The 17,591-nt window shown below is 44.2% G+C and overlaps 3 protein-coding genes across 6 annotated transcripts in view; 2 read left to right on the top strand and 1 right to left on the bottom strand.

The window, feature by feature from the left end:
• Positions 1–1,272: 1,272 nt before the first annotated feature.
• On the top strand, positions 1,273–9,809 carry LOC142579506 (uncharacterized). Of its 2 annotated transcripts, none has more exons than XM_075689778.1 (3): positions 1,273–1,476; positions 1,888–2,007; positions 4,858–9,809. In XM_075689778.1, exons 1-3 carry the CDS (start codon positions 1,450–1,452, stop codon positions 9,688–9,690), a joined length of 4,980 nt encoding a protein of 1,659 aa, XP_075545893.1. In that variant the 5' UTR covers positions 1,273–1,449; the 3' UTR covers positions 9,691–9,809. The 2 variants fall into 2 exon arrangements, with proteins under 2 accessions (XP_075545893.1, XP_075545894.1); XM_075689779.1 differs by lacking the exon at positions 1,273–1,476 and adding an exon at positions 1,542–1,735.
• On the bottom strand, positions 8,160–11,735 carry Dolk (Dolichol kinase). Its single transcript, XM_075689783.1, has one exon. It carries the CDS (start codon positions 11,415–11,417, stop codon positions 9,891–9,893), a length of 1,527 nt encoding a protein of 508 aa, XP_075545898.1. The 5' UTR covers positions 11,418–11,735; the 3' UTR covers positions 8,160–9,890.
• Positions 11,736–11,826: 91 nt separating this feature from the next.
• Positions 11,827–17,591, top strand: part of LOC142579508 (sialin-like) — a 42,519-nt gene continuing 36,754 nt past the window's right edge. For 2 of the 3 annotated variants that reach the window (XR_012827390.1, XM_075689780.1), the window contains exons 1-2: positions 11,827–12,580; positions 16,872–17,090. Coding sequence is in view for 2 of the 3 variants with exons in the window: in XM_075689780.1 (XP_075545895.1) it covers positions 12,520–12,580; positions 16,872–17,090 (280 nt within the window). In the remaining variant the exon portion in view is untranslated. Of the gene's footprint in view, positions 12,581–13,966; positions 15,233–16,871; positions 17,091–17,591 lie in introns of those variants that run through there. The other variant, XM_075689781.1, reaches the window with a different exon arrangement.

Here is a 17,591-nt window from a genome sequence, read left to right as displayed (position 1 = left end):
TTTTTCGACGGCAGATGGTGTGGGTTAAATATATGGTCGCATACATTCACTGTCCCATATATGCTCTGCCGATGCAAACGCTGCTAGGAAAGAGGTCGATTTTGGGGTGAGGCGCGTGCATACTGCCTGGTCAAGTTCGAATTATTCGGCGAATGCAAATTTTAGGATCGGATTAACGATAGTTTGAGTAAAAGGCATTGGCGCCGGCCGGGACCTTGTCGGGACAGAATTAATAATAATAATAATAATAATATTTGGGGTTTTACGTGCCAAAACCACTTTCTGATTATGAGGCACGCCGTAGTGGAGGACTCCGGAAATTTTGACCACCTGGGGTTCTTTAACGTGCACCTAAATCTAAGCACACGGGTGTTTTCGCATTTCGCCCCCATCGAAATGCGGCCGCCGTGGCCGGGATTCGATCCCGCGACCTCGTGCTCAGCAGCCCAACACCATAGCCACTGAGCAACCACGGCGGGTGTCGGGACAGAATTAACCAAAAAGATAAAAATTACCGGAGCCGCATTAACTGAAGTCTACTGTAATGTACAGCCTCGCCGCCAGCACACCTTCTGTGACACACCTTAGTAACTGCTGTGACGTAGTTACTAGCGCAAACAAAAGAATAAATCAACACCAACTAGCCCAACTTTCTGCGTTATCGTTATCCCATTCACGCGCATTATCACTCTCCCCTTTAAAGCACATGTCGCCTTGAAAAAAAGTACACTTGTCGAAACGTTGGCTCCCGCTTTTACCTTGTTCTCGTTTTGCTTATCGTTTCGTAAAGAATGTAAGACAAGGTGTGAGCCATAGAGTTTCATACTATAATCGTGCGAGCAACTTTAGTGATAGAAAACCTTTAGTGCCGTATAGAATATTTTTGCCAGGCGTCGATGACACCACGTATACGTGACGCTAAAATAGTGCGCAGGAAAATAAAATGACGAGGAGAGACATATATTCACACCGCTGACTTGTACTCCGTTGTACCCAACTTTTCGGTCGTACTAAACCTATGTACAAAACTCCTTGCGCGTGACCAAGTGACCATGCAAGTTCCGTTAAGCAAGCATTATGCTCACTATAAGTTCAATCTGCTTAGTTTATGACTGCCGACCCATGCCATCCATTTTAGCCATGGTCGTAACGTTTATTTGGAAAGAGAGAACACGTTCAATATTTTGTACGGCTAAATCTGGCCAAAACTTTGTCAAATGTTCGGTTGTTGCGAGCGACGCTAGCGCCCCTATACGCACATCCTCGTGGTTACCAAGACAGCCAAGACGCTGCTGGCGCCGTGACGTTGAGTTTACGATTGCGTTTAGGAACATGGAACGCAACTTTTGCGTGATTGCGACTTGTAATAACGGACACATATACGCCCCCTTAACCAAAAGGTAGCTGGGATGTCGGCGAGCGGAACTGGCCTGTTGCGTGACCGCAGGAATGAGCACTTTAGGACGAAAATCAGTCGTAAGTGAACCCACAGCGCTGTATGAACGCACGTGCGCGGTTCTGTGTCGGTGCATCCCGCGTTGTTGGGAGAAGTAAAGAGTTGCTTCCCCGAGCGTTTCTCGACGATCCACTGCGCACAGCGTCCCTTCTTTTTTCGTTAGTCTTCCAGGTCGTTAATGCAGTTGCGAGATCGTTTAAAACCGAAGCCGGCCACCCTCACGTGTTGTGATAAATGCCTTGATAGAGAAGTATGTTTTGTAACGTGGGACAGCGCTGGGTACGTGCTCTCATCGTCAGAAATTATAGTTGAAGGAGTGTCTTGGATTGATAGAATGGAGCAACAGTTCTTTATGACCACTCTGAATTGTTCGCGCGCGTGCCGGCTTCTCGATTCTGTTTAAAATTGTTTAATCATGTGACTGTTTTCAGATGTCCTTTCAGAAGATCGTAGGCTGGTGCGAGCGATGTCGGAGCGATGGACTCAAGAGTCCAATACTCCTTTACCCAGTAGGACCGACCGAAGCAGTCAAGATGTGCAGCAACATGGAGGTTAGTCCAGAAACTCGCGTTTGGTTACCGGCAGTCAGCACTTGGGGTGAAAGACTTAATTAACGGGCATAGTGCGACAATATAATGAGGGCAAAGTGCGCGTTTTTTGGGAAAAAGATCTCCCGCACTTTCATATTGCGCCGTCCGAGTTGTAACGGTTTTTTTCCTCCGAAGAACGCATCGAGGGATATCCTTGCGTTAAAAATAACAGATGAATTAAACTGGATTATGATAAAGAAATAGAGAATAACAAGGGGGTAACGGGCGTTATGCGATAGACCGCGGTTATTTGGACATGCCGGGCGGGTGGGAACAGCGGTTGTGCATGTCAACCTTAATATAATCAGATGGAAATTCATTTGAATAGTCTATGTGTATGCCCCATGAGGCATTAGCTGGTGGTTACAATTGGAAATGGTGCAATCACCCAGCCAGGCCAGTTGGTTCAAGCTAAACTTTCGAACTTTGGGCACCATTTTCATGATAAGAAGATTATGCCAAGTATGTCCTACTTTGCAGAGAGCAGCACAAAAGTAAATAATGTCTGGTGCGGTGCAAAAGGCTATGTCAGTGTATTTTTGCAAAGTCCACCAGAAATTGCTGCAGTAGCTCGAGCCTCAACGTAAGCTTAACTGGGCTTAACAGGGCTTAGTGAATATCAGCATAGGCCGGACGGCACAGTACCTGGTGGCGCCTCTTCTGTCTTGTACCTTATGTGCATTTATTATTTTTACTGGTGCGTGTTCAAAGATTGCTAAAAAGAATTTGCATGCGCTACCAAATTTGGAGAAGAGCCGAAAAGAGCACTTGCTCGTACAGTGTTATTCACAGCATTGACATCTGCAGGGTAGAAATGGGCAAAGATGAATAGCATGGTTTTGCTGTGGTTATGAGAGGGATGCAGTCTTTGATGTGTGTTTATAAATTACATAGTTTGCCTGCACTGCTTTAGCACGAATGTTCCCCATGAACATGCCCTGCTGATTTGATGCAGTTCAGAGAAAGCTTTTACTATCATTTAATGGTCTTGTTAATAAATGTATTGTTAGTATTCAATGATTTACCATTTTATATGTATGTCCCTTTTAACCAGGCCCATTCCTCCATCTAAGTTGTACCACCTCCTGTGCAAATGCTGCATACTGTATATGATCCTCAGTATGCAATTCTTTAAGCTTGCTCTAATTATGTGTGCATTATGCATAGAACCTCATTATATAGTGTGATGAAGTTACTCATCATTTTGGTTTCTTTACCAGAATGTATCCTGTATGATCACAATCATGTGATCCCTTATTCAGAGCAGCACAAATATGTGAAATTCATAGGTACCTGTGGCAGTTAGTTAGGCCCTGTGGTTTCTCACCAATATAGAAGTGGCCTCCCTCTATGCTTTTTCCCCCAGAGAAGGGGGGGGGGATGGTAAGTGTCCACTCCATAGCTATTATGAGCGTGACCAGGTGTGCTTTCAAGCCACCGTATTGGTTTCGTGCAACCAGGATGCCCAAGTTTGTCTCACTACAGCTCCGAGGAAAGTCACATTTTTTCGTGTCTAAATGTTGACATAGCATTCTTGTACTACTTGCTTCAATTTCTCAGTTACAATAATTCCAAACAAGATAGAAGTTTATATGAAGATTGAGGTTTGAAATGTTCAACAGAGGTCGAAGAAGGAATGCTGCTGCATTCAACATTTATGCAAGGGATCTTGCCTTTGTTCTCCAATAAAATAATGCACCTAGGTCTAATACTTAATAGCATTAGACGATTTTAGTTAATTATTGTAGTTAATTGCCACATCTTACTTCCCTGATGTACGTCATTGCTGACACTAATTTCGAAGGAACAATCACTTTATTAAAGGAAACACTGTTTTAAATATTAAACTATTCATTGGAACATCCGGTATAATTCTGGATAATGCTGAATTGAATACACACTTGTGTCAGTGCAGATGTATATGTACTCATAGGGACAATAAAGGCAAAAGTTATTTGAGCTGTGTTAGTAAATTACCCTTCCAAAATACCAGAAAAGGCACTCTTGCTCCAAGAAGACAATTGCTAAGTCAGAAAAGTCACAAGAACAGAAGGAGGGTGGTGCCACCGCTTTGAAGTTTCTGCTCCAACACACTGTGACATCATGGATTTTGGAAGCATCTGCTCTATTTAGTTAACTTTTCATCGGTAAAAATGGACTACATTGTATTCTAAAAGAGCCAAGTACCAATTTGGAAATCTTTAGAACTTTTACTGAGCAACAATGGCCCATATGTGAAAACATACTGTGGAATCTGTGACATCATGATGATGTTACCATCTGGGGTTTCGCCCCGAAATTAGAAAAATTGAACTTTGACCTTCATTTGACTTTTAATGATCACCATATTTCCAATTCAACAAAATTAAAGTTCTTGAAAAATGCTTTATCAGTACAAACTGACTTAATGTTTCATTTTAGTGTCTTTAGGTTGGTCAGATATTTTTATTGTGACCCCAACATGAACACTGGCACATCCCAGTGTTGGAACTTGTGTCTATTACAGCTTGTATTCCAAATTCATTCGTGTTTACTGAAGCAGCATTTTAGTAAAGACACAGTTGGCATCTTTACCTGCAGTTTGCCATTATGAAATGATCTGAACTTCTCTGCACTGTAGTTGCACTTCCTTCTTACTGAGTAAGCTTGCAGCTGTTTATTGCAATTTATTGCATTGCATGAAGAAACCTTCGTTTACTTTATCATTTTATCCAAACACACAGTGCAGATGTTTTGCAACCTTATGCAGCATGTTTTCTCTGTCATTATTTCAAGCAAGTGTTTAACCATTGATTTTTCTTTTCTTCACAGTGTTCAGACATGGTAAATGGCATCATTCAGGCAGACCTCGTCGAGATAGACATGCCCAAATTGCATGAAATTTTCACGGAGCCAAGCCCAGTTGAATGGTGTGATGATGATGGAGGATATCATCATCATTGTGTCAAATTGGCCAAATCAAGAACCAGTCCTTCAGCAGGTTTGGACCCAAAGGATCAGAAGAGCAGAACACATCACACTTGTGCCACCTCTAGTACAGCAAAGGTGACCACTGGACCCCTCCAAAGACATGCTGTTGATGTTTATGACAAGGTGCCTACTGCATCCAATGCCAACACTTCACTGGACTTGGACCCAGAAAATTACAGGGATAGGTTGTGTCAGGATACCGCTGTTTCCATCAGCGGTGACGCAGTACAGGCAACTGCCAATCCATTTGGAACGCCCACAGTTGGCGTAGGTGACAGTGCACCCATTTCATTGTTGTGTGTTGAGCCCCCGGAGTACGTGAGCCCAGTGAAACACGTGTACAGGACATGTAACACTTCTCCCTCTACCTGTGGTGGTGCGGGACAGGTGTCCGTCAAACCAGTCGAAGAGCCAATCGTCAACTTTTGTGATAGTGCCGCCAATGAATCACTGTGTGCCGACTCCGAGGCGTGTATGGACAAAGAGGAATGTGCCTGTAGTGCACGTGATACTTCTGCATCCACCTGTCGTGAGGCGGGACACGTGACCATCGACAAAGTTAGAGTGCTTGCTGTGCCCACTTCTGGCAGTGCACCCATTCAATCGTTCGGCGCTAACACCTCGCTATGCATAAACACGTGGAACCATAGGTACAAGTCACATCCTTCTATCCACACACCTGCTGCAGCCGTAACAGCACCAGCGAGAATTACCACTTCATCATCCGCGTCAGCTTTTGATGACTTGCCCACCATCCCCCTGAATGCCAACACATCATTGGAAGTGGAGACAGAGAAATGCAGTGACACAGGAGGAGGTCTTGTTTTCTACACGTCTCTGATATCCAAGGCGGTGACAGTGAAAGTTGTCGCTTCATCAGAACGTCCATTCTGTGTTGTTAATCGTGAACCTACGAGCCCTACTCTCTGCCCAGAGACAAAGCAAGAGAAAAATGCTGATGAAAAGTGTGAAATGTTCAACGTGTGTCAAATGGGAAAAGTACTTAAAGTGAAAATTGTTGCTACATCTGAAATGGATTCCTCTTGTCATCTCTCTAATAATGTTTCAACTCCCACCCTCCTTGCAAGACGTGTTATTGACTCATGGCAAGAGGTCATGCCAGGGGAACTAGAGGATGAAGTAAATTGTGCATTCAAAGTATATCCGCATCAACTGATAGAAGAGCCAGCAGCAAGGAATCTTTCTACATGTTATCTCAGGAGTGCGAAAGCCTTTGTTACCCCAGTATCCTCATCCCTACGACTAAATAAGGCAGATGGATATGCTGTAAAGCAGAAGGAAGTGATGATTTCGCCATCTGCAAGCCTAGAACACAAGCATTGGGAGAGAACAAAAGTGCCAGTAGTTTGTGAAAGTATCTCAAGAAATTTAGAAAAAGGCAATGCATCGTTTGGTGCTGCCACTGAAAGTGCAAACAGTGCGTGTGCCACAGAAAACAGTTCTGTGGAATTGACCAACGAGGAAGAGATGATCGTACATGTTCCAGCTACCATGGTAACTAACGCTGCCTTCACATCTGCGGGAGCATCTGACACAATCGACACGAACAGATTTTTTCACATGAGACAGAACTTGGCATTACCCTGTGAAACCTTATCCACAAATCTGTCTGCACTGTCGCAAGAACAAGGAGTTATAAATACAACAGACCACAATTTCAGTGATTCAATGGGACATTGTAGTGATGTGCGTGACATGCTGAGCATAGCAGGCCAGCCGAAGAATGACCAGATAGCTAGTGAAACGTCAAAGCTCGCCAATCCTCTGGGGGAAGTGCAAGCTAATACTGAAACTGCAGGTAATCGGAAACCTGCCATTGTAAAAACTACGATAAAGTCTCAGAGTCCGCTTGATCGAAGTGGTGTAGGCATACAAGAAGGCTTAGTCGGAGTGGGCAAGCTTGCTTTGCCAAATGTTTTTGCATCTTGTCGAGAAGAGCAAAGAGCCGATCAACACAACCTCACTGTTTCGAAGGACTTCGGCACTGAGCTGTTCAACTTGCCTAACAGAAGTGAAGCAACCTTACCAGAAAACTTAACAATAGCAAGCGAAATTGAAACATCGATGCCGCCACCTGAACCTTTACAAAAATGTGGGGACGCAGAAAGTGTCGCCACTGACTATATTTTTTCTAGCCTGTCAGGTTCCCCATTGAGTTCGCAAAATGTATGTGAGGCAGAGTTGCAAGAACAGTTGGCAGTAGTGGATAAAGTGCCTTCAGTGGAGCTGCCCAGGTCTTTACAAAAAGAGGGAGAAGGCACTGACAGTGCAGTTCACTGCCATAAATCCCTGGATTTACCAAATACAGATAATGAACTTTTCAACTTGCAAAGTATAAGTGAAGCAAGCTCGCCAGGAAACTTGGGAGTAGTGATGGAACCCTCGACTGACCTAATCAGACCTTCCAATGAAGGAGGGGTCACTGAAGCTGCTGCTACCTCCAACAACCCTCTTGCTCTGTCTTGTGCAATCGGTGAATTACCTTGCCAACCAAGCTCCAATGAAGCAAACTTACCAGAAATCGTTGCTGTAGCAGAGGAGACTATGTCATCGCAGCTACCTATGTCCTCACAAGAAACATGGATAAACACTGAACATATTGACAGCAGCTTCGACCCTGTTCCATGTGCCCCTGGTGGACTGTCTAGTTTGCAAAGTACAACTGAGGAAAGCTTACCAGGAAATGCAGGGGCCATGAATGGAGCACCCTCGATAGAGCTGAACAGATATCTGCTGAAGAAAGGAGAAGGTACCGCAAGTATTGTCAACTGCTGTGAACTTTTACCTCAGTCTGGTGCCATCGGAGAACTGCCACGCTCGCACAGCATTGACGAGACATTGCAAGCTAACATCCTAGCAACAACTGAAGCCATATCACGGTCACAATCCTTATGTAATGAACAAGCAGATACCGAGGGTACACATGGGCACCATAAAAACCTTGTGTCAAGGTCTGCCACTGGTTGGTCGAGTTCACCATGTAGAAGTGAGGCAAGCTCACCAGAAGGCTCAGTGGTAGCAAGTGAAACCTCTTCAGTGGAGCTACTGGGGTCTCCACAGAAGGAACTTGGAGGCACTACACGGACAGACATAAGTATGCACTGTGAAGATTTTGCTGCATCAAATGCTATCACTGAAATCCCTGGTTTGCCAAACAAAACTGTGGTTTGCAAGCTGGGTCCTGTAGAGGATCCCCTTACAGCATCATTGCACATTGCAAATTGCATGTCGAACATGAAAACTTGTAGGCCGCAGAAAGTTATAGTGCAGGCTGCTGGCACAGATTTAAGTACAGATACCTTGTTGACGCAGGAACCTCCTACGAATTCCATTGGCCTTAAAATTTTGCACTACACTGTGTTGAAAAACAATGCAGGGAGTGAAGCTGGCTGCACTGATGGCTGTCTTTCACCAGCACCCTCTACTTTACCTCGGCCTCCTATTGGCAGTTTAAAGAGAAAGAGGAGTCCATCAGCAACTGCAACTCCAACTAGTACTGCCAAAGTGGCTAGTAGTGCAGGAGCTGACTCTGGCACATTGCAGCAGCGCACCTCTGCTGCATTGTTGCAGCCATCGAGTATTTTGGGCAACAAGCTTTCGAATGATGAAGTGCAGGAGGGTGTCATGACGGTTTGCATGGGAACAGATTCAAATAGCAAGGCAATGCAAGCGAGTGGCAGCACGACTCAGGGGCAGCCCATTGTCTTTTCAGTTTCGGGTCTACGGAAAAGAACGCAGAAAATTGTGGTCAATCTCCCACCCAACATTGTCACCACAGGCAATACGCAGACTGCAACTGTTCAGAAGACAAGGACAAAAGGACGGAAGCCACCTGCCAGCACCGCAAGTGCAGATACAGGCACAAGTGCAGCAAACCAAAGCAAGGAGCAGCAAGAAAAAAAACCTACTCTGCCATCGGGACAAAAGACCAGTCGTACTGGTTGTGCAGTAATGGACAAGTTGACCACAATCAACCAAGCCCTGGCCATACCGATTACCAAACATGCAACACTTGCACCCAATTCCAAGAGAAATGCAAAAGCACCGAGGCGAGGTAGTAAAGCCTGCTCAAATAAAAAGGTGAAAATGCCACAGAAGTGGCGGCAGGCAGTTCCAAGAAGAGAAGTGAAACAGACTCCGAGCAGAAAAAGAAAAGGTAGTGTTCAGAGTGAGCAGGTAGTTCCAGACATCTTGCAACCTGTCCTCAGCCCCACGTCCAGCGAGCTCGACTCCGTAAGCTCAAAACCAAGCAAAAGCAGCTCATCTGGCACTTCCAATAATGCAGCTGGCTCAGACTCTACTTGTAAAACAAGGAGTTCAGTCTGGCAGTCCTTGAGCAGCTGCAAGTCTGCCGAGGAATATGTACATATTATAAAAAACCGTCTCTTCCCTATAGAGGAGAGTGGGAGTGGGTTCCCTGGGTACCACCCTGTACTTGCAACCCGTCCACCTTACAATGGGGACAAGAAGTCACCTGTGATAGCACCAAAGCGTAGACGAACGACTGCAACGACTCCTGCGAGGCAGACAACTGAAGCAGCTCCTGCTAATGTTGGCGTCGAGTTAGAGCGCTACGTCTCCGAGTTGTCTACCTCCACAGACGTTAGTCAGTATGACAGTGTTCTGTCAGAATTGTTTGACTCTGTCACGTAGTCATGCCATGGCACCAGTTTCTTTTCACCCTCTTAAGATGTTAAGGGGCTTAGTGGCACAGGCCACTGTGCATTGACCTGTAAATAAAAGTACATGGTTCATGTCTTTTTATTGCAAAATAGCCTTGTATTTGTTCTTTTGCTAGATGGGAACCCTGCTGCGAGTGCACCAATGCTTCAGCAATTGAACATTGAAAGTTTTCATTCTAAAGCATACAATGCTGTCATCATAGGGTACACAAAAACTGGTAGTGCTAAATTGTCCACTTGAGTTGTAAATGCTTCAAGGTATGAGTCTAGGCAGAGCACCACAATTAACAATAGTGTGTTGAGGTGCCACACAGTTGGCACAGCCACAAACAGCAACGGAAAGTAGAATCCAAACTGTGCGACAATGGCGGCAAGTGTCCCCTCCACGGTCTTTGACGTGCCGGGCCACTGGTGTTTTCCCAGCTTCGACCCAACAACTGATGCTGCAGTATCCCCTATGCCAAGAGCCACTGTACCGCTAAGTAAAACTGGCATTTTCTCCGGGTCTCCAAATCGTCCCGGAAAGAGCAGTAGGGACGCAGCACACCCAATGAACAGGTAGACGGGTGTTAGAATGAATGCTCCGGCATCTTTTTCGTCAACAAACATGGCGAAAACGTTCTGTATGCACGGCCCTACTGGTGGAATCAACAACGTCCTAAATACCTCGAGGAGCACAAACACCCCGAGAATGGCGCCACATGCAAGGTACATAAGGTCTGGATCTAATATTACTCCTGGTAAAAACACTGACACAATCGCTGCATGGAAAACTTTGCGCACCACAGTGGAACTTTCACTGTAGTTTGTAGTGTACCAGTACACAAACAGTCCAGCTATTACTAACACCGCAATCCATGAGACCATAAGGCAAAGTCTTGTGTAGCTACTGAAGCAGTGGTACGCAAGCCAGCTCAGAGGTTCTCCGTTGACCATGACACTGCACAGAGGATAGACGAGCAAAATTGCCGAGGTAAAAAGCCCCACATAAAACCCCGTCGGTTTCTGGAGTGCTTGTATTTTGGTTACTGCTGCCACAAACAAAGCAAGACTGAAGAGTCCTGCTTGAAGGAACCCTGCAGAGGCAGAACATTTGAGGTCACAGCGGTCTCTGTATATGATGTTGCACGCAAGGCTGCACCCGGAAACAGCGACGAACGTAGTGATACCTTGGCAAAAGAGCAACAGCTCGCCGTGAGTGAACGACTTGGGCGAGTAAGCCGGTAACGATGTCACGAGATAACTGAATGTCCCTGCCGTAGTCACTGCGGCCGCTGCACTCCACGGAAAAGAAACGCTAGTCGCCGTAACGAGTAAAGTCGTAGTCCATACAGTCGAAAGGGCATAGATGAATATGTTCGTGATCTTAAAAACGACGGCGAGAGACAGAACAAGTGCCTGACTGCAGACCACTTCGGCGAAGGTGTAAACATTGCCGTGTTCGTAGCTATTGCCAGCGGTGAGCAAAGAAAAAGGCAGGAGGAGGCTCAGCCACAGTCCGCTATCGGCGTGCGGCCTCTGGTTGAAGTCCGGTTGTTCAGACTGCTGCCAGCGCAGTAGGAGGAGCAGGATTACCAGAACTGCCACCACAGTCAAAGACTGTGCGACTCTGCCGAGGAGAACAGCAGTGAGAGCCACGCCGGTAGCGACGACGAAGTGTTCCAAGCGCAATCGCATCCCTTGGCTTGCGTCAGTCATGGTCAGGCCGTTAGTAGTAGCTGTTCACTGGCTGCGCTGTGGCTTACGGGACATCGGAATTCACTGATTAGCGCGTCCAAGACTCAATGCGCAGCTGCAGCAGGAAAATGCGCGCACAAGGATTCACCTTCCGTAGGCGACGAATTGGCACGGGAGAAGCCGTGTGTAGCTTTTACAGCGCACATCGTAATGCATCGTTCGTGCTCATTTCCATTTAGTTGAAAGCGGGGAAAGACCTACAACAACGAAGTAAATGTCAGCTGCGAGGGCGGTAGCGGACTTCAACACCAACAACAAGCCGAACAAGCAATGACGGACTGGGCGAAACGAAACTACAACGCGACCTACGAATGCCTACGAAACAGCGGCACAGCGGAGCCAAGTCAGGCCAAATAACTGGCCGGACCATGCCAAACCAATGCCTCCTGCCAAACCAATGCCTCCTTGCCAAACCAGCGCCCTAGCCAAAAACATCACCATCACTTGGAGGCATTGTTGCGGTGCACGCACGTGCCTTTGGCGGTTTCGCCCCTTCCACACTTGTGCAACCTGGGCGCTTGAACCCATTCTTTATGCTTGAGCTTGAACCTTGAACTACTTTTTGCCTTCTTGTGACCGGCAATACGTTCTGTGCGCTTGGTGTCGCGTCGCGTTTGCGCCTTTGCGAAAGCATTGGCGAAAGTAGCAGAAATATTTGGGACCGGTGCTCTCCGCAATGATCCCCGTGGAACGTGAACAGTCGACCCTCCACTTGTCCAGAGTTCTGCAACATATTTTTACCCAAGAGCGAGCGCAATGACACGGAATGGGTGGTCCGCAAAACAAAACGTTCAGGAGCTCTGTCGAGTGCGTCTGCGCTGCGTCGAATGCACCGGCCATTCTTGAAACCTGTCCCTTAGTGTTATTTTAGTAGTACTGCAGCTGTGGCTGCATTCCACTACACAGATCTGATTTTCCTGTTTATAATCGAATGCGGCACGTCTGCTAGGTGGGATCTAGCGCTCAACGAAGTCGAGGCTTACCTACTACACGGTTTTAGGATAGTCGGTCTGTCCGCGTACTTGTCTTTCTGTTCAAACAACTATTTGAATCTCAAGTGAGAATGGCAGAATGTAGCAGAGATCCAAATCATGGACGATTGCAACGCATTCCATGTGTACAGGGTAAGTTCGTCTGTATAGTGCGCAAAATGTTTCTGCTGCTGGTAGGGTATTTGCATTTTTTTTTTACCTGGACAAAGCCTCTAGCTTCTAGACACTGCTTTATAGAACGGGTGTCATACGGCGCACTTTCGATCGTGATCGAATTTCTCGGTCGCGATTGGCTCTTTTGAGCAAGCTGCGGGAGGGAGCCAATCGCGGTCGAAAATTTCAAACATGATCGGGCTTGATCGCAATCGAATGTGGCTGTGTGACATCAGTATTGCACATACTCAAGCCGTATACCCTCAACTCTCGCTTCGTCTTCATATATAGTTGTCCGCTAATTTACGTAGGAATTCATACTTTTTTTGCGAACTGTTGTTTATCCATAACTGCCACGGAAATAGCACTTCAAACTTGAATTCAATACACTTGTAATTCTCTGCTCTTCACTGTTTGTCACTTCCACCCTGGGAGTACGGTCAGCGTTGTTAGGCGCACCACTGAGACTGGTTGACTTCCGCGGTTTATTTATGGGCTGTTCTTAATTAGCTGCTCGCTTGCTTGCGTGATCATTTACGCGATGTTGATGCCCTTGTTTTCCTCTTCTTTTTTGACTATAGTCTCAATGCTGTTGCCTTGCCCTGTTACATAATAATTGCATGCATATTCTGTGTTGAACCTGTTGCTGCTATGATCATTGTGTTTGCTTTTGTTTCAAGGTAATAGAAGCGAACTGACAAGCCTTTGTACTGTATAACCGATAAGAAAGGCTAGAATTTTTCATCAACTGATCAAGCATTGACACTCAGTTCTAACTGCTGTTGGCTTGGCTGTGCAATTCATTTCAAACCTTTCTCTTAATGTCGAGCTTCCTGCTAGTTTGACGGCATGCTATGCAGGAGCCGTTTATAGCTGTCTGTCAGGAATTTTTTTTGCAAACTGTTGTTTATACATAACTGCCATGGAAATAGCGCTTAAACCTTGATCTCAATTCACTTGTAAATTTTAAATCTAGTAATTCATGTCGTGCAGAGGAAGAAACTTACAAATTGCATTTTTCTATATGCAGAAGAAGACCATGTTAGCTAGATGGGCATACATTTCCTTGAAATAAATTTTGGCCGCTGCTATGTGCCAAGTGTTTAAATTCATTGCACAAGGAAAACACGAGGAAGAAATTTAGAAAATTGGCTGTGTTTTACGCATGCTTCTGTGTTCATGCTGCAAAATCTAAATAAAATATAGCAAGCGAAACGCTTTCTGCAGTTAATTCTTCAATCACTTAACACACCATCATGTCATTCAGTGCACACATAGCTTCAAGTTATATGTAAATTCATACTGGAAAAAAAAAAAAGACATCTGCATTATTGATTTTATTGGAGATGAAGAAAAGAAATCAATTACATCAGTAAAAACAGTTATGTCGAACCGTTATCACTGCTCATAGTTATCATAGGTTAGAAAACTCTGGAAAATGATATGGTTAGATAATTGGTCAGAAAATGTAAGAGCGTCTAAAAAATGCATTTCAAATATTGCTTATGCCAAAAATTGAAGGTGCTTGGCAATAGAGCCACTTAATTTGGGGCTTAAGTAATAATTATAGAGGGATTAGGTACAGGAAGAGTTCCCACATTCAGATACTAAATTATTCTAGACATAATTTGCTCATTATTTGGAGCATGAGCATTCTTAATCAGAAGGAAATAAGATAAGCTTACGTTACTTTGTCAAGTACTGTACAAACTGATCTGTGTGCTGTGACAAGCTAAAAGAAAAAAAAATCCTTTTATGTCAGAACTAGTTATGCATTGAGGCTGTTGTGAATGGAAGGTTCCTTTCATTATTACTCGTTGTCTCATCGTAAAAATGAGCTTTAGAGTTAAGAAATGCTGATGGTTGGAGGAGTTTATCCATAAAAATGATCAAGCTGAAACAGTGGTTCCTGAAGTCAAGGATCAGATATCTTTGTGCCATTTGTCTTTATCGTACTCTCTTCAGGACTCTGTATACTGTGCTATATTTGGCTCAAGAACATGTTAACTAGAAAGTTCTTTCAAATACTTTTGTGTTAGAGTATTTGCATATGGTGGGAGCCAAATGTAGCATATTAAGAATGCAGTATTATGTGCATTCTGTTTCATGGGGTATCCCTAGAACATTCTTACTTGACAGGGGCACACCCTACCCATGCTTTTTGCACTTGAAAGGATGACAGTCGGCAAGAACAAAGGTTAGGAAACAAGTGAATTGAATGCTTAATAAGATGCTCGAAATGCCAGGTCTGGCATCCACCAACATCATTGTGATGTGACGGTGAGAAAAATTTGCGGATATCATGTAGCAAAGCTCGTGTACGATGCCATTGCCAGTAAAAATTAAAAAAAAAAATGAGTGAAAGAGAGAGACAGCTGTGGTGTGCTTTTTCCAGCTGCACTCGTGTGCGGCAGCTGCATGTAGCAAAGGCTGAAATGGAATGAGCCAGTCTATTGTGACATCCTGAAGCACGCATCCAAATTCTTGGTGCCAAAACTGAAACTAGTTCATAGAAAAAAAAGCATTACAGTAAATTATTTAGGGTACTGTGATGCTTGCCAGTAGTTTTTGTACAGTATTGAGGTCCAGGACCTTCATTTAATGACAAAAAAAAAATGACGGAAAGCATGAGTGAGTACTTCTTTAATGGCCTTTGATTGTGGTGTTTGTTACTGGGCGCACTGGTAGGAGTTTTAGCATAGGCTAATGTATTTGGGAGTCGCTCCAGATGCTGTGGTTACTTTCATAAGCACTCAATTCAAATTAGTGTATCTGGCCTCTTGTTTCATTGGCACCCTCTGTCCTACTGTTGCCATTCTCCTGCCATTGAACCTGAGTATAAATGATGTGGCCAGTTCCTTTCAGTGAAGGCACCTTCAAATCCTTTTCATTATCTCATTAGTAGTTTCTGGGAATAAGTAAAAGTCATGTTTTTTTTATATTGGTATGACAATGCATTGACTGGAGTAGCTCTTAAAGCTCTATTGGCACTTCTGGTAGCTACATGTATTTTGCCAAATTAACATGGAGACAGTTAATGTTTTTGTAAATAATCAATTTAGTGATTGTATGGAGCATAGGAAGAACTATGGGCTCTCTAAACAAGTATGCAGCATGTGACATTCTTGCAGAAGAAGGTGGAACAGTGGAATCGTAAGTGTTGCATGTTGTGGGTGTTCACAATGGACCTTATGCAAGTGACACGTAAACGCTTAAACCCGTAAACGCTGACCCGTAAACGCTTCAGCACAACATGTAGGGCCTGTAATGGCATTGCACTGGTACCACTGTGCTGCCTGTAAGGTGCGGTGCCAGTGAAATTGTATCATTTTCAGATTATGAGCACAGACATCTTTCTTTTTTCACTTTTTAATAATCGGAACATTTAGGATAAAATGCATACGCTATGAATGAAAGCTTTCATGAGTTAAGCTAGCACGCTGCGATTCTAAAAAAATTGGTTGAATAATTCAATCAAAAAGATAAACCTCGTCTAACCAACTTTTGTGATTGGGTAATATAGCATCTATTTTGCATATAAAAAATGTACAGCTTAGCTATAGCTTACCTATACATAAATAAATATAGAACATCATGGCAACGGCAACACTGAAAATTTGTTTGGAGTGTCCATATAATTGCTCTTGCAATAAAAGTGAATTCTCGCAAAGCCTGGGCGCATGGTGTTGAATTTGAAATTAAGAGTGTCAGTCTGTAGTCACTTCTGCAACCTAGACAGTGATCCATCAGATTAGAATGCCTTACCAGAGCAGAAATTCACATTTGTCGTGGAACCCATATCCTGTAAACTTCTGTTGTTGGCTGTACGTACACATGCTTCGGTACATCTCTGCTGTACTGAAACTCACTATTGCTAAATTACATTTTTTTCATGTTTAAACGATAAATATCTATGCTGTGTGGGCTGTTCAAGGTCTTTCGTTTAGATCACTTTTATGAGTGGCAGGCCATGTACCGGAGGGATTGGCACTTGTTGCTAGTTTGAATATGAAAAATGCCACTTGTGTATCGATGGATATGCTACCATTTTCAGCCCACACACCACATTTAAGCCATGTTGACTATATACTGCATGCAAGCAGTTTAAGCTTTGTTTAGTTCACAACTGGACCTCTGTGGAGCTGTAGGTTGGGTGTGGGCTGTAGTCTGGAAACTATGGTGATTTCTGCTGTTTACACATGGAGTCAGTGATGACAAAATTTTCTCCTTATCATTACTTTCTTCTTTTTTTTTTTTTTGCTCCCTACAGGATGGTTGTCAATCCCTGCAAGACACATTTTTGTCATCTTGGGCTTTCTTGCCCTCGTGAATGTCTACACTCTCAGAGTGAGCCTAAGCGTGGCCATTGTGGCAATGGTGAAGCATCCTGCAGAAGGGGTGGTCACTGTAAATGGAACAAGCTTCATCAATTATACCCAGTGCCAACCAGATGAAGATTATCGTTTGACCACTTCTGATCCACTAGCAGGTACTGCTCAACACTGTCTGACATCATTGTCTCTCTCTCTCTCTATCACCACTTTTTTTGCAGTGCAAGCAGATCTTGTCCTTAGTGTACTTTTCCTGCAGTGAAGAAGACAGGGCTAATATAATGTAAGGATTCCTTTAGCTTGATTCTATGTCTATCTTGAAAACTGCTGCTCTTGACTGGCTGGTCCTAGTGACAACATATTCAAAGTACTGCTCAGACTACTAATGAAGGGTGGAAAACAAAAAGATTGGAATAGAATCATTGCTTTATGCCAGCCTTTGAGTTTTCTGTTTTGAAAGATGGTTTCACTTTTGTATGATGCAATGGCCAGTGCATTGCCTTTTTTCAGCTGTGACTAGTCAAACCAAGTCAGTCTTTTCTTGAGCCACCATGACTGCATTGAAGGAAGTTTTTCTTTGTATTGTAGGTAAAGTTTTGTCTTATAAGCTTTTATACATAAAAGAAGAAAGTACAAGAACAATTTTGCCATGAGAAATT

The sequence above is a fragment of the Dermacentor variabilis genome, chromosome 4, assembly GCF_050947875.1.
Source record: "Dermacentor variabilis isolate Ectoservices chromosome 4, ASM5094787v1, whole genome shotgun sequence".
In the NCBI taxonomy this organism is placed as follows: domain Eukaryota; kingdom Metazoa; phylum Arthropoda; class Arachnida; order Ixodida; family Ixodidae; genus Dermacentor; species Dermacentor variabilis.
The sequence above is the reverse complement of the archived record's forward strand: the minus strand, read 5'-3'. Positions and strand labels throughout refer to the sequence as shown.